General features: G+C 35.7%; 1 protein-coding gene across 1 annotated transcript in view; it reads left to right on the plus strand.

Annotated features, from left to right (window-relative positions):
• Positions 1–17,051, plus strand: part of RPS6KA6 (ribosomal protein S6 kinase A6) — a 131,824-nt gene that overhangs the window by 79,247 nt on the left and 35,526 nt on the right. Inside the window, exons 8-15 of the mRNA XM_026452155.1 lie at positions 4,125–4,287; positions 6,050–6,152; positions 6,743–6,873; positions 7,295–7,417; positions 7,869–7,958; positions 9,097–9,255; positions 11,556–11,717; positions 15,916–15,992. Coding sequence (XP_026307940.1) covers positions 4,125–4,287; positions 6,050–6,152; positions 6,743–6,873; positions 7,295–7,417; positions 7,869–7,958; positions 9,097–9,255; positions 11,556–11,717; positions 15,916–15,992 — 1,008 coding nt within the window. The remainder of the gene's footprint in view (positions 1–4,124; positions 4,288–6,049; positions 6,153–6,742; positions 6,874–7,294; positions 7,418–7,868; positions 7,959–9,096; positions 9,256–11,555; positions 11,718–15,915; positions 15,993–17,051) is intronic.

The raw sequence follows: 17,051 nt of genomic DNA on the forward strand, positions 1-17,051 counted from the left end.
TATGGGAGTCTAAGTCTCTTTGTAAGTCTCTAAGGACTTGCTTTATGAATCTGGGTGCTCCTGTATTGACGGCATATATATTTAGGATAGTTAGCCCTTCCTGTTGAATTGATCCCTTTACCATTATGTAATGGCCTTCTTTGTCTCTTTTGATCTTTGATGGTTTAAAGTCTTTTTTATCAGAGACTAGGATTGCAACCCCTGCTTTTTTTTGTTCTCCATTTGCTTGGTAGATCTTCCTCCATCCCTTTATTTTGAGCCTATGTATGTCTCTGCATGTGAGATGGGTCTCCTGAATACAGCAGACTAATGGGTCTTGACTTTTTATCCAGTGTGCCAGTCTGTGTCTTTTAATGGAGCATTTAGTCCATTTACATTTAAGGTTAATATTATTATGTGTGAACTTGATTCTGCCATTATGATATTAACTGGTTATTTTGCTCATTAGTTGATGCAGTTTCTTCCTAGCCTCGATGGTCTTTACATTTTGGCATATTTTTGCAATGGCTGGTACCGGTTGTTCCTTTCCATGTTTAGTGCTTCCTTCAGGGTCTCTTGTAAGACAGGCCTGGTGGGGACAAAATCTCTAAGCATTTGCTTATCTGTAAAGGATTTTATTTCTCCTTCACTTATGAAACTTAGTTTGGCTGGATATGAAATTCTGGGTTTAAAATTCTTTTCTTTAAGAACGTTGAATATTGGCCCCCACTCTCTTCTGGCTTGTAGAGTTTCTGCCGAGAGATCTGCTGTCAGTCTGATGGGCTTCCCTTTGTGGGTAAGCCGACCTTTCTCTCTGGCTTCCCTTAAGATTTTTTCCTTCATTTCAACTTTGGGGAATCTGGCAATTATGTGTCTTGGAGTTGCTCTTCTGGAGGAGTATCTTTGTGGCGTTCTCTGTATTTCCTGAATTTGAATGTTGGCCTGCCCTACTAGGTTGGGGAAGTTCTCCTGGATGATATCCTGAAGAGTGTTTTCCAACTTGTTTCCATTTTCCCCCTCACTTTCAGGCACCCCAATCAGACGTAGATTTGGTCTTTTTACATAATCCCATACTTCTTGCAGGCTTTGTTCATTTCTTTTTCCTCTTTTTTCTTTAGATTTCTCGTTTCATTTCATTCATTTGATCCTCCATCGCTGATACTCTTTCTTCCACTTGATTGAGTCGGTTACTGAAGCTTATGCATTTGTCACGTATTTCTCGTGTCATGGTTTTCATCTCTGTCAGTTCGTTTATGGCCTTCTCTGCATTAATTATTCTGGTTATCAATTCTTCCAGTCTTTTTTCAAGATTTTTAGTTTCTTTGTGCTGGGTACGTAATTCTTCCTTTAGCTCTGAGAAGTTTGATGGTCTGAAGCCTTCTTGTCTCATCTCGTCAAAGTCATTCTCCGTCCAGCTTTGATCCGTTGCTAGTGATGAGCTGCGTTTGTTTGGAGGGGGAGATGCACTCTTATTTTTTGAATTTCCAGCTTTTCTGCCCTGCTTTTTCCCCATCTTTGTGGTTTTTATCTGCCTCTGGTCGTTGATGATGGTGACGTACTGATGAGGTTTTAGTGTGGGTGTCCTTCCTGTTTGTTAGTTTTCCTTCTAACAGTCAAGACCCTCAGCTGTAGGTCTGTTGGAGATTGCTTGAGGTCCACTCCAGACCCTGTTTGCCTGGGTGGCAGCAGCAGAGGCTGCAGAAGATAGAATACTGCTGAACAGCGAGTGTACCTGTCTGATTCTTGCTTTTTGGAAGCTTCCTCTCACGGGTGTACTCCACCGTGTGAGGTGTGGCGTGTCGGTCTGCCCCTAGTGGAGGATGTCTCCCAGTTAGGCTACTCAGGGGTCAGGGACCCACTTGAGCAGGTAGTCTGTCCGTTCTCAGATCTCAACCTCCGTGTTGGGAGATCCACTCCTCTCTTCAAAGCTGTCAGACAGAGTCGTTTGCGTCTGCAGAGGTTTCTGCTGCTTTTTTTGTTGTTGTTGTTTAGCTGTGCCCTGTCCCCAGAGGTGGAGTCTACAGAGACTGGCAGGCCTCCTTGAGCTGCTGTGAGCTCCACCCAGTTTGATCTTCCCAGGGCTTTGTTTACCTACTTAAGCCTCAGCAATGGCGGGCGCCCCTCCCCCAGCCTCGCTGCTGCCTTGCAGTTAGATCGCAGACTGCTGTGCTAGCAATGAGGAAGGCTCCGTGGGCGTGGGACCTTCCTGGCCAAGTGTGGGATATAATCTCCTGGTGTGCCTGTTTGCTTAAAGCGCAGTATTGGGGTGGGAGTTACCCGATTTTCCAGGTATTGTGTGTCTCAGTTCCCCTGGCTAGGAAAAGGGATTCCCTTCCCCCTTGTGCTTCCCAGGTGAGGCGATGCCTCGCCCTGCTTCAGCTCTTGCTGGTCAGGCTGCAAGAGCTGACTGATTGTCCGGCACTCCCTAGTGAGATAAACCCAGTACCTCAGTTGAAAATGCAGAAATCACCTGTCTTCTGTGTCGCTCACGCTCAGAGCTGGAGACTGGAACTGTTCCTATTCGGCCATCTTGCTCCACCCCCCGGTCTCCAAACTTCTTTTCTTTTTTTCTTTCTGCCTATAAGTTGTAAGTTTGGTCACTTTACGTTATCCCATATTTCTCAAAGACTGTTCATTTTAAAAAAATTATTTGTTATTTAATTTTATCTGATTTAATTCAAAAGACCAGGCCTCATGCTCAAAATTATCTCTTACGCGTGGTCTAGTATGTTATTAAAGTTTTCAACTCTGTTTTGAAATTCCTTTCATCTTTTTTTTCACTTCCAGAATTTTAAAATATATATATATATTTATCTTTTATCTCCTGAATTGTTTTCTGATTTCTTTGTGTTTGTATGTTTTTGACTTTCTTTTGGATTTCATTGAGCTTCCTTACAATCCATATTTTGAATGTTTTATCTGTCATTTCAGAGTTTTCATTTGATTAAGATTCATTGCTTTGTAGCTACTGTGATACTTTGGGGATGTCATTACATTCTTTTTCTTCATAGTCCTGAAGTTCTTATGTTAGTTCCTTCTTATCTGTAGAAGCTGTCACATATTGCTTTTGAATTTGTTTCATTCGGATGTGGTTCACCCCCTGCTGCCATCCCTCTTGGGGGATGTGACTGTAGAGTAGGTTGGGAAGTAGCCAAAAGTCTCTTGGCTTTGCTTCTGTAGGCCCGTGCACTTCTTATCGGTTTTTACGTTGGGTTTTACAGTTCAATCTATAGGGCAGTAGGTTGTATTTACCAGTACAAGCCAGCTGTGGCAAAAGCAGATCAGTATGCAGTTGATATTTGTTTATTGTGTGGTGCTCTCTGTTGTTTCAGATGATGGGCTGGACAGTGGAATGCCAGGTTCCTTGACCTTCTTGTCCCATGAGGGGTGAGGGGAAAGAGCTAGGCAGAGCTTGACTGCCTGGCTTGCACACAGATACCCCAATGATGAACTGGGGAACCAGCCCTGACAGGCATGGTTGTACCAAGGTCTCAGCAGAGGGTAGGGGGACTAGTTTCACATCCTAGACAGGTAGCAATATGTTCTGTTTACCTGTCACACCCCTGACTCAGAGTTCATGGCTCTCAGTTCAGATGCACAACTTCCGTGTATCTCTAGACCACAGTATAGCTGATAGCCACAGAAGACACTTGTCTTGCAGTTGTCTATGGGAGTGGTTTCTGGGTGGAACCTCTTGAATCAGTCCAATACACACAGCTTTGTGACTCACCTGTTTGCCAGTGGGTAATGCTGCTGCTTTCTGTAGATATCACAGAGGGGCTCCACTTTTTAGCACATACAGTTGGGTATTAGCTGTGGGAGTATCATCTGGTTGGGTCCATCTGAGCTCAGACCCCAGGTTGGGGCATGGTCATGTACTAGCAGTGGTGGATAGGACTAGGCAAACTTCCAATTCCTTATCCCCCAGATTGCCCAACGAACAGCATGTATGAGTCCTATAAGAAGTGGACCAGGACCAGGACAGTGGACTTGTTAAGTCTCTAGAATCCTGCTGCTGGCTATGATAGGGAGTGATGGGCTGGTTCTCGGAGTCACAGGCAGAACTCTCAAGCAGAGACAGGGAGAGTACTCTGGAAGTGGAAGTCCTAGAGTACATAATGTGCCTGTGGGGACTGGGATCTCAGAAGGGCCTACAAAACGCTTAGGCAGTTGCAGAATGCTCAGACAGTTGGTGCATCAATGCATATTGCAGACCTGTGGTGGCTGGGCTCTCAGAAGCGCCCACAGAATGCTCAGAATATAGCAAAACACTCAGGTGACTGGGTCCCTATGGCTGATCACAGGCCTGTGGGAGCTGGTCTCTTAAAAGGGCCCACGGGATTCTCAGATTATGGCAGAATGCTCTGGTGGTGGGATTCCCATGGCTGATCACATGCTTTGGGGTCTGGGCTCTCAGAACAGCCTGTAGAATGCTTATGTGGTTGAAGTCCCAAGGCCCGTCACAGGCCTATGGGGGCTAGGCTCTCAGAAGGCCTCTAGGTAACAGGTGAAATAGTCAGTTGGGGGCAGGGCTGCTGGCCTTTCACTGGGGAAGGCAGACCCCTTCAGCTGAAGCAATGAAGGTTGGCAGCTATGGGGTGCTTGGCCCACCTGCACTTCCCTCCTGATGGAGCGGCAGTGGATTTCACTTTGGGGGGCACACAGACGTGCCCAGTTTCCCCACTGTCTCCTTGGCCCAGGAGTGACAAGTGTGATGGTCGTGTCAGGCACAACTATTGAGGGAGCTTAAGAGTGGGTCACCAGCCTCTGGGAGCTAGGCTCTAAGAAGAATGCCAGGCTGTGGCCAGTATATACACGTAGGGGCAGGGCAGCTGTGCTGTAGACCCAACACTGAAGAAGGGAGGCCTCATTTAGAAGGGAACAGCTGAGGCTAGCAGTCTTTGCAGCGTGCATTCTGCTCACTCTTCTGTACTGCAGCTGCAGTATCTGTCTTTGAGGTGTGCACAAGTACCGACCTACCTGCTCCCTGCCTAGTGGGGTGGCAGCAGACGGTGCCAAGCTGCTCAGGGATCAAAAGTTCATGGGATTCCACGTGGGCTTGAGCAGTACCTTTGTGCAGATTCCAGGCAGCTCCATGTATTAAACTGGAGGCCTAGGGGATTCAAGGGGGCTTACCTATAGTTAGCATTGAAAGTCTGTGACAGAATCGTGAATTGTGGAATCCTGGAGGTCTAGACACTCAATCTTCCCTTCCCTGCATCAAAGATCTCCTGGCTCCACACCACTTTCAGTTCACCTGTTGGCATGGCTATGTTCTCTTCTTTCTGTGATTCCCAATTCCATCGCTTCTCTGATGAATTCCAGTGTGGCCTCTTAGAAAATATACTTGAAGTGTCAATATTTACTTGCTATTTTGATTACTCATCATGAGAGACGCACCCACGAGCTGTTTCTAGTAAGACATATTGAACCAGAAGTCGTGTTTACTTATTTAAATAAATGAAAATTACTCAAAAGTAATTCCCTATTTATTTTTCCCCACTGTGAGACTGTAAGCTTTTTAAAAAATAGATTTCAAAAAAAGTAGCTTTTTATGTATTATTAGAAACTTTCTATGCCTTTCAAAAGCATAGATTTTAGCAAGCTAGATTGTTAAACAAGACTAAACTTTTCAATTGTCTGATACAAGCCTAAACAGTACATTTAATGTATGTTTTTATGTGAAAATAATATTTTAGATGAAATATGTACTTCTTAAAAATAATCTATTGATTTTGAAAGCCTTGAGCATTTTAGTTGTTATTGTGCTGTATTTGCATGGCTATATTATCAATGAGCATTCAAAAACTTCTGATATCCAAAATTGAGCATTCCTTGTGAATTCAGCTTATGGCATCATTGCTATGTTTCTTGGCCTCATTACATTTTGAACATTAGCTCTCAAAATTTTAGAATTTGGTCAACAGGTATCTGAAACCTGTTGAAATTTATTTTATGAAATTGTTAGTCTTCTATTATGTACAGTGAATATTATGTTCTGCTTTCTTTTACAAAGTATAATAATTTTTAAAGTCTTATATGTTTTGTGTTATCTGGTTGCCCCTTCTAGAAATTATATAAAAGAGAAGTTCAACCTCCTTTCAAACCTGCTTCTGGAAAACCAGATGATACTTTTTGTTTTGATCCTGAATTTACTGCAAAAACACCTAAAGGTAATGCATGTTTATCTGTAAAAGTAGAGATTTTATTTAAGTAGATACTTTAAAAATAAACTGTCTTCTGAAATAAAAACTAAAAGAATGGTAAATTTGCAGAGAGTTAGTTTGTCCATGGGAAAAATGGATCCTATACAAAACATTGCTTGGGCAGCTGTCAAGTAGATGTTTTAAATGGGAAATATTTATCAGGAAGGCAGGAACTTGGTCAAAGGGTGGCAACTTTCTTTCTTTCTTTGCTTTATAAGTCCTTTGGCATGCTAATGATTTACAGGATGGGGTAGGAAGTAAGACATCAGATATTTTACTGGGTCTTTTACAGTTTCATATATACATTCAAGAAATATTGAATACCTACCATGTACTAAGCAATGAGGATGCAACAATGAAAAGAACAGACAAAAATTACTGACTAAAATGGAGCATGTATACAGATGGGAGGAGACAGATAATATATAATAAATCAAATATGTAATATGTTAGATAGCAGCATTGAATGGTTTCCTTTATAGTTAAAGAAATTCTGACACTTTATATTATAGAATTATGTGTGTAGTTATAATTAAATGTAATTATTTGGACATTAGATTCTCCTGGTTTGCCAGCCAGTGCAAATGCTCATCAGCTCTTCAAAGGATTCAGCTTTGTTGCAACTTCTATTGCAGAAGAATATAAAATCACTCCTATCACAAGTGCAAATGTATTACCAATTGTTCAGGTAAATTCCACTTAATCACATTATTCAGTTTTGGGATAATTATTTCTCTGTTATTGCTAATGTATTTTTAATAGTTTTTTTCAGTGATTTTTAACTACTTTGTTTATCTCTTGGTATAAATCATGAATTAAGTATGTCCCTGTATGTTTTGGAAAAGAGCAGACAGTGGTAACTTTTAAATTATATTTATGTGCCCTCTTTTGAATAAAATAGAAAGGTGATGTATAAGCTAGTTGATTTATTATATTGCCTGTGGGTATCAAGAAAGGATTGGTTCACGCCATTTATAAATGTTGATAAAGCTTCTGTAGAATGAATTATTCTAGTTAAAGATTTAAGATGAATGTATATTTAGGACAAAAGACAGAAAATGTGAAAATATTTCATTCTCCTTAGTATTTTACTTTTTAAAAATAAACAGATAAATGGAAATGCTGCACAATTTGGTGAAGTATATGAATTGAAAGAGGATATTGGTGTTGGCTCCTATTCTGTTTGCAAGCGATGCGTACATGCAACTACCAACATGGAATTTGCAGTGAAGGTATGTCTCTGAGCCTAGCTTTCTTGTTTGTTTTATGCATGTAATTTAAATTATGAGTCAACTGACAAACATTTTCAGTTGAGTAAATGAAGATAGGAAATATAAGATGATGAGAAAGAACTCTGAGACTTAATATTTTCATTTTTGAATTTCTTTTCAAGCCTTTATTATGTAGGAACAATATATTTCATGAATTTTTGCATTTGAATAATTTTGTTATACATGTATTATGTTAAGATTGAGCAATTGTGACAATTACAATCATGTCATCATTGGTACAGTTTCAGTGAAATAGGATATAATGTTAAAATGTTCTTTTCTTTTGTTAAGTTTTTAACGCATTGTTCTTGAGGTTTTAAGCACTTCTTCAAAAATATAACCAAATTGAAAATACTCATTTTTAGACAAAATAATTTGTTTGCCTCAGATATTTTTTGTTCTTATTTCTTAGATCATTGACAAAAGTAAACGAGACCCTTCAGAAGAGATTGAAATACTGATGCGCTATGGACAACATCCCAACATTATTACTTTGAAGGATGTAGGTATTTCTAAATCTAGGTATCAGCTAAGCTAATGAAGTTATGAATTGGAACTTTATTTTTCTTATTGAAACTTTTAATGTCTTTAGCATATTTAATTTCATGCCTCAAAAATCTCAAGACTCTTAAATTGCCACTTCAATTTTTTTTTCCCATGATTCTATACTCCTGGTCTTATAGAATATCAAAAATAACTATGATGATTGGTAAATGAGAATTTCTGGATTGCTTGAATATATTCTGGCTGGTTAACTAGTTAACATTGTAACTAACACCATTTATTATTCTGTAGTGCTATCAATATAGAAGATACAGGACATTGGGGATCTGCCAAATTCTTGAATATTTTACTTTCTTGATTGTATGGTAATTGGCTATAGCATTATGGATTGTTTCTGGAGTGAAATAGTGTTAGTCTACAGTTTTGTAAAATGAATATATAACTCATTAATATGTTACTGAATGCTCACTTTTCACATAAGGAGATAATGTTCTTTTCTCTTTATACAAGACAGAAAAAACTATCACCTTGATCAATTTGTGTCAGAAAATGATATGCACTTTGATTTGTAATCTTTAAACTACTGTGGTGTGTGTGTGTGTGTGTGTGTGTGTGTGTGTGTATCATACATGCCCTGAGTGAAAAGTGTATAAATACTTTTCTTATTTGTTTTCCTTGGTATACTATTGGAATTCAACCAATATTTAAGATACCACATCAGATAATGGACTGAGGGAAGCATATAAAATTAAATAATACATTTACTTTCAGAAAGAAGCTTACGTTTGGGGAAGAGAAGTAGCTATAATACAGTAAAAAAATGAGATAGAGGTCATTTGAGAGGCATAGAGTTCTATTTTTTTAATTTATATTCTTTGATGAACTGCAACCTGTAACTTCAAAAGGTAATATAATTATATGTTTAACATAGTTTCATGGAACTGTGTAGGTGATTGTTTAGCCAATTCACCCTTTAGTACAGCCTGTACTGCATTAACAGTAAAGGAATAATGTCTTTTTTGTTTTTAATACTAGAGGCAGGTTTAGTAGAAAGGTAAATATAACTAAAATATAATTTAAGAATTATAGAATTGTAATTATAAATAATAACATTTTAAAACTGCGTTCTTTCGTAGGTCTTTGATGATGGTAGATATGTTTACCTTGTTACGGATTTAATGAAAGGAGGAGAATTACTTGACCGTATTCTCAAACAAAAATGTTTCTCGGAACGGGAGGCTAGTGATATACTATATGTAATAAGTAAGACAGTTGACTATCTTCATTGTCAAGGAGTAAGTTGTAGTTAACTTTTTTCTTTCTATTCTGGGACCTATATCTTCATAAAAATATAGGAGATGATGCCCCCTAAAATAAATTGCTTTTATTCACATATATGTCTATAGAGAATATCCTAATGGAACTCACAATGTAGTGAAGTTTATGGATTTAGGAAATAATTATTTTCTCTCAGCCAATTGGCCCTGATTTAAAAGCATATTCGTTTAAAAAGTGGTTTGAATTACATAAAGGTACCTAACTTTGACCTGGAAATTATGAAACTTAATTAGACTTAAAAGTGAAACATAAAATAATTAACCAAAGACATGCAGTGACTATTATTCAAGTTACCTAACATAGAAAGTTCAGGTTACCTAACATATATCTTGAACCTTGCTAGCTCCTCCCCTAACTACAGTAAGAAATGTGTGTTCTAAACATTTGAAGTATTACTATATTAAATTTTGCGGTGAAGGGGCAGGCTTGTTATTTTGCTTCCTGTCCTTTCATAAAGAAAGCAAATGAACTGAGTTACCAAAAAAGGCAACTTTTAATATATATAACTGTATAAAAAAACTAAGTAGGAAATAATTTAAAAATTTAAGTTTGAATCAGTTGTGATAGTAGATATGTACCAACTTAATAAATTAAAAATGGCAGTTTAGAATTGACGTAATGAAAATTCTGCATGGGCCCCTCTTATAATTAATAAAAATAAACTAGTACTCAATTTTGTGTGTGGTTTAATAAAGTATATTTTCAGTATTTTGAAATATATGATGCTAAAGCAGTAGCTTTTTGATAATTTAATTATTTGATTGTCTTTACCAGCACTCTCTAAAGTAAAGCATGAAGAAAATTTTCGAGAAGAGAATCATAGGCATCTCTTCTTTATTATTGTATGAACCTTCCGGTTCTTACATCAGTTAACTAAATTAATAAGACACATATCAAGCATTTCTACATGCCAGGCATTGTAAAAAGTGTTGTGGATTCAAACATGAGTGAGATTTGGTCCTTGCCCTTAAAGAGCTTTAGCATAGTAAACTCTGATTAAAGGTAAGGGTAACTTACATGAAGTAGATAGTACTAGTAGGAAACTTATCACATGGGAGAATTTCAGCATTTTTTTTTTTTACCAGTCCTACATTTTATTTGTTTCTTCTTTATTGTTTCTATTTTTCTGCTGAGACTTCCCTTTTTTTGCTGAGAGTTTAATGCATTGCAAGTATGTTTTGTTTTCTTTGTTGAAGATCATTATAATAGTCACTTTAAAATCCTTATCTATTTTAGCATGGTTCATCTTGGAATCAGAATTCATTGATTTTCTTAAGACTATGTTCCATTTTCTTGGTTCTTTGTATATTACATAATTTGGGATTGTATCCTAAGCATTATGATAATCAGTTATAGAGATTTTCATATTTTGTTATTTTTCTCCAATAGTTATTATTGTTTCATTTGTTTAAGTGAGTAATTTTCTTGGCTGAGCTTGAACTGAAAACTAGTTTTGGGGCCAGCAGCTCTGGTTTTTGTTCATATTATTTGTCTTTATACAAACTATTTTGATCCTGTTCCATACATTTTTGATTCAAGGATCAATTCTGGCTCTTTCCTTTATAATGTTTCTCCACTCAGCATTCAGAGTTTTCCAGCATCTCCTTTCTGGTCCTCTAAGCCAGAAGGACTGTGGGTTTTTCATGTCTTTACCACCACTGTGTACCATAGGGATTGCAATTAAACCCAGGCTAAAAGCCACAGATATGGAAACCTCCTTGTATAGGTTCCTATGTTCCCTCCTTCAACAAAGTGCGTACTCCTCATCAGAGTGTATCTCCTTCTGTTCATTATCCAGTGCCTCCAGATAGTTGATTTTTGTATTATATCCAGGTTTTATGGTTGTTTGCTACAAGGAGGAGGGTGTTGAGTAGGGTCTTAGTCCATTATGGACTAAGTCCAAACTTAGTTTAGTTTGTAAGTCAGGAACTGTTCTTATATGTTATGCATAATGCTAAGTGATATAAATTATGGCATGTCCAGAAGTGGATCTGAGAATTGAGCTTAGATATATTGGGATTAGAAGTGGTTAACAAAACTAGTGGCTTGAATAGAAACTGGAACATCTATCTGACAGAGATAATTTCCTGTGTATATTTTAGGCTATTAAGCTTGAGCAACATGTCATTTTCAAAATTTTGTAATTCGGAAAGTTTCTTTTTATCAGATATTTAGTTAATTATGTAGATATAATGTTTTATTTCTCAGATATTTAGTTAATTATATAGATATAATGCTTTTTTCCTTTATATTCAAGGTTGTTCATCGTGATCTTAAACCTAGTAATATTTTATACATGGATGAATCAGCCAGTGCAGATTCAATCAGGATATGTGATTTTGGGTTTGCAAAACAACTTCGAGGAGAAAACGGACTTCTCTTAACTCCATGCTACACTGCAAACTTTGTTGCACCTGAGGTATTCCTTAAAAACTTCACCGTTTGCCTTTCATTATTTTCCTTTAGTTGAATCTATATGACGCCATGTGTATGTTATGGTAGGCAGATAAAAGCCCTTGCCCTTTTCAGTTTTAAAGTTCTTTAAATCCGTGAATTCTCATAGCCCCTAATATAAATATTTACACTGGTAACTAGCATCTAAAACCAACCAGAATGTAATAATCAGGCTATTCTGTTCTCTTGGGTTATATACTAATTTCAGAATCATACCATTTTAGAGTTGGGTGGTAGGGTAAAGATAGCCACAGCTTCAAGGTATTATGTATTCTAAATGAGGAAACTGTGGCTCGAGGTACTTCAATGACTTATTCAAGACCCAGCATTCACTTAATAACAAAACTAGGATAGATTCATCAGGTATGTTAAATTGTACTGACCATTAGGTAATTTATATCGATTAGCATTATAAATAACATATAAGGGCAGTGCCATCCTCGATTATCTTTAAGATCTTCTAACTCCCGGAGAAAATAGCCACACAGGGGTTTTTGTAAGCCGTGGGGATTTTTCTCAGAAAATAATATTTATATCTAAATCTTAGGGTGAAGAGTCAGGAAAGGTGATGCTCTTAGGGAGAAGAGTAAGGAAAGGGGAGGCTCTGGTACATATTTTACATTTGGGAAGCTGTAACATTCTTTCTAACTATGGGGATGGGAGTTTTGACAGTAGCAATTTCCATAGTAGTGAAAGTAAAGTTGGGGAAAAATGAAGCAACAGATGGCATTGGCCATATAAGTTCTAGATAAGCTTTCTTTGTTAAGTCAGTAGCTGTTCTTATATGTTATGGATAATACCAACTGACGTAATTACATATTCAACAAAAATCAAAATACCTAAAACTCTCCAGGTTTGAAAAAATCGAATGTGTCTAATCAAAGAAGAAGCAGAGTAAAATAATTTGAGAAGAATTCCTATCTTCTATATATTTTATGATTTTACTTTTATATCAAATGCTAGCTTTTTCAGGGAAATATTGCACATCAGATATATTAACAATAAGCCATTTGTATTTTAATGTAAATCAGTCTATATTTTAAAGTAGCTACTATAAAAATAACTTTCGTAATGAAAGTAGAAATATAGAAAATACTCTACTGATATTGAAGAACAGGCAGAACATCTGTTTTATAAGCTTTTTATGATAAGAGATTTGACTAATGAGAAATTATGTATATATCCAGAGAATGTGATTTAATCTATATTTTAATAAAATTCATAAAATAATATGCAAGTTTTTATCTCTTACAAGATATTGTACTGCCCTAAGGTGTATGAGATAAAAGCCTGAACATACAAAATATTAGCCTTTTTAGGACATTTCAGTGGTTTTACAGTATTGGAGGACAGAATATTTGAGATAGTGCTCTTCTGTTATATATAGCATATATGGTTATCGTAAAGGTCATCATAAATATTGTAACACATTTATACAGTAAACATAAGAGCAGAGTATAGAATAACCATTTTAATAGCCAAATATTTAATAATTGACTTAATCTTGTGGACCAAAACTACTTAGTATTATAGCAACTTCTCACTGGAAAAAGGTTAGAGATGAATATGTACCATATGAAAATATAAAAAATGAACATTAAAATGAAAAATATATAATATGTCCGTGTTTAGATTAATGGTTAGGTAAACAGTTTTAGATTAATGGTTAGGTAAGCAAACCCAGAGAGTAGAATACAGCTCATTGATGTTTTTTTCCCCAACAGACGTACACTGTAGCAAGACACTGTTACCATTGTAATAGTGAGGGTTTTCAGGTGGGCATCTGGAGACCACTTCTCTCTAACTAGTGCTTGAACTACCTTTGACTAGTATTTGTATTTTCAAAATACTTTGAAAGTTTTATTTTTGAGTGATGAAGCCCATGCTAGGAATCAATAATATATTTGTACATTGTTATTAATGAACCACAGAGAGTACTTTTAGTGCAGTTTGTTTCTAAAATTTCAGATGCTTTCAAAAGGTAAAATATAAAAATGCATTCTCTTTTAAACTAGAATCAGAAAGATTAAAGTGTCAGTACAGATATTTCAATAAAAAATGGCATTTATGGGGGTATACATTCATTATTTCACAGTGCATAAACAGTTTTTGTTTGCTAAGAGCTACATTGATTATTGCAATTTTAGCTTAAGGAGAAAATATTCTTTTTGTTTTTAGATTATGCATCAGTTTGATCAACATCTTAGGGTTTATTAGGTAGATGTGCTTTTCTACTATACCTGTGTTGCAAAAAGTGAATATATCTCTAAAATATTTTATTCTTTAATAAAGGCAAATCCACTATGTTATATTATTCAACTGATATTATAAGCCTACTGAGGTTAAAGAATTCTCCTGAATTAATGGAGCTTACAAAAAAGTTGAGGGATACTGTGTCTGCAGCTTTTTATAAACTAATTTTGAAGTTAACTCTCCTTTGCTCTTTCTCTGGGCTGTCAAATAGTTTGCCCCAAATGTTAATTGATTTGAGCAACAGGAATGAGGAGCTCTGTGTATGTTACTTTCTGCTGACTTGGGAAGCCAAGTGAGAGAGAGACTTATGCCACTGACTACTTTAATTGTGATTTCTATCTTTGTATTTAATTTGATACAAGTAAAAAGGTGTGAAACATACCCTCTGTACTCTTTCATTCATCCTACCACTCTGCCTTGTTTCTTTTATGCTTATATGCTCACTTTTATAAGGGCATTGAAACTAGCTCTAGAAAAAAAGTGGACCATTTCTTCTTTACCTAAAACAAGTTTTTCATGTTTGGCCCTAATTAAGCAATATGACACCTCCTGTGCGAGACTGTCCTCATAACTAGGAAGGTTATAGGAGTATATGGTACCTACAGCCAAATTGATTAACTCTCACCTGTCCACGTGGTTTCTACGCAGTGACCCTCAACCTTAGCTATGCATTGGATCACTTGGGAAACTTTAAAAAGCTTCCTAAGGGAATCAGGGAAAACTTGGTGATGTCTGGAACTGTAAGATGTGATGAGAAAAATAAACAAATAAGGGAATAAAATCAGTAGAAGTCTGTGTTTTACTAGAGTATGCCAACTTAATATTTACCATGATGTGAGTGGTTTAGCTATACCTTGTTATTTGTTAAGTACTTTATAGTTCCCTACTTATATTATTTATATAAGCCAATTATATTTTTATATCCTCTTTACCCTCTTAATTTTGCACATATGTGTGTTTTTATAAATACACTAAGACTAGAAAAAAACGTATTTCAAATTTTAAGTTTGTTACATACTCTTTATTCATGTTTGGCAGTTGTCAAAGCCAAACACTAACATTTTTAGCCTTTTATAGATGAGAAATTCATACTGGTGGTTATATAATCCCCAGTGTTAATGCATTAATAATGTTTCTATTTTGTTCCTATGCCTAGAGGCTGTAGCAGTGGGCTTGTTTTTCTAAATGAAAAGAAAATGGCATTATTTCATCTCTTTATTTTTCTAATGAACTCAATAATTTTGTAGCTAAATCTCACATAAATACATAACAAACGTATTGTTTGATTTTTATTAACACTGGCACCAAAAAACAGCTTCCTAAATTGTTGTATAAAAGATTAATGAAGCCATGCAGTATTTATTGAATGTGTACTTGTGGTCCAGAAATATACTGCTCTTTTCAAGACATTGGCCTTGTATGGTAAAATATAAATTCATTCTGCTTTTGTGAGATCATATATTATCTTGCCGTATCTTGTGTAGTAAAGAGGCAGTTATAGATATTAAAAACACAGGCTTAAGTAAGACTTCGTGTTCTGCTACTTACTAGTTTTGTAATGTTGGGTAAGTTACTTAACATTCACTTCAGTTTCCTCATCTTCAAAACCGGAATATTATCTACCTCATAGAATCAGTGACAGAATTAAAAGCCTCAGTACTGTATATAGTATACATTAAAATCGCTGTACATATTAATCTTAAGTTCAGATTTCTCTATATCTGGTTTCCTAAGAGGAGGAGAGAAAACTCATTGAGGTGTCAGGGATTATGTCTTTACTACAAGTGCATAAAATGGTTGAAGTTTTTATATACTGAACTTTGGTGAGATTATTAGAAGTAAAACAACTTCTTTAGGAGAAAATTGAGTTTATACTGAGTAACACCATATAATGAGTATTTCTTTCTTAGGTTCTTATGCAACAGGGATATGATGCTGCTTGTGATATCTGGAGTTTAGGAGTCCTTTTTTACACAATGTTGGCTGGGTAAGAAACATATATTCAAAAGCATTAATGTTGTTATTTGAATGTCATCTGTATATCTTCATCTAGAAAGAAAATAGATTAAAATAACTTTAAGGAAAATGCCATTTACATTTTAAAATATCAATATTGATTGTTACTTATAAAATTAAAAAAAACATAAAGCAAGGTGTAGAATGAGGCACTACTAATTTGTGACATAATAATTTTAAAAGGCAATTGTCACCTGGAACTAAAACTTTTAAAAATAAAGTGCATTTCTATTTTGATCTTGAAAATATTTACTTAATCATAAAATAATTGCATGTTTCACCAACAACTTGCCCCCTTAACTTGTTGATAGTGTGTTTATTTTTTTCTAAGCACTTGAATTCTAACTATTCTGGCACTACAGGTTTAGTAAGATTGTGCAAATCTATATAGTAACAATGCTAAACTGCAGAACCACACACAACTACCTTCCCTTGAAATCATAAAGAAAAACTAACAACAAATGTAATAACAGTTGGACTATGTTAATGTTGATACTTTACAAATAATATGAGTACTATTTTACTCTCAATAATGAGTAGCACTTTTATTTAGAAGTGAAAATTTATGGCTGTAGAAATTATTCTACGAGGGTTGTGATAGAAAAAATGGCCAAGTTTAGCAAGTAATTATAATGTACTTAGACATAATATTTTAAAGAATGCATTTAGTATGGTTTAAATGTGCTTGACATACCAAGAACTCTATGAATATGTTATAGAATGGTGACTCTAAATAGTTTAATGACTTGGTGATAATTACACATCTCAGTACGTTTAATAGACTTCTAGGTATTACAAATTTATGCAGAATATTTAGTTCTAGACCACAGTAAATTTAAGGGTAGCTAAAATTTGCATATCAAATACAATTAATCTACATAATTGATCTACATAATAAATGTAATGGCTATGGAGTTTTGTGTCGATATAAATATTTACCCAACCAAGTTTTCATAGATATTAATAAAAAGTAATGATAACCATTTCCACTGATGATAATGATGAAATGTTAATGACTACATTGAAACAA

Source organism: Piliocolobus tephrosceles, chromosome 12, assembly GCF_002776525.5.
Source record: "Piliocolobus tephrosceles isolate RC106 chromosome 12, ASM277652v3, whole genome shotgun sequence".
Lineage (NCBI taxonomy): Eukaryota > Metazoa > Chordata > Mammalia > Primates > Cercopithecidae > Piliocolobus > Piliocolobus tephrosceles.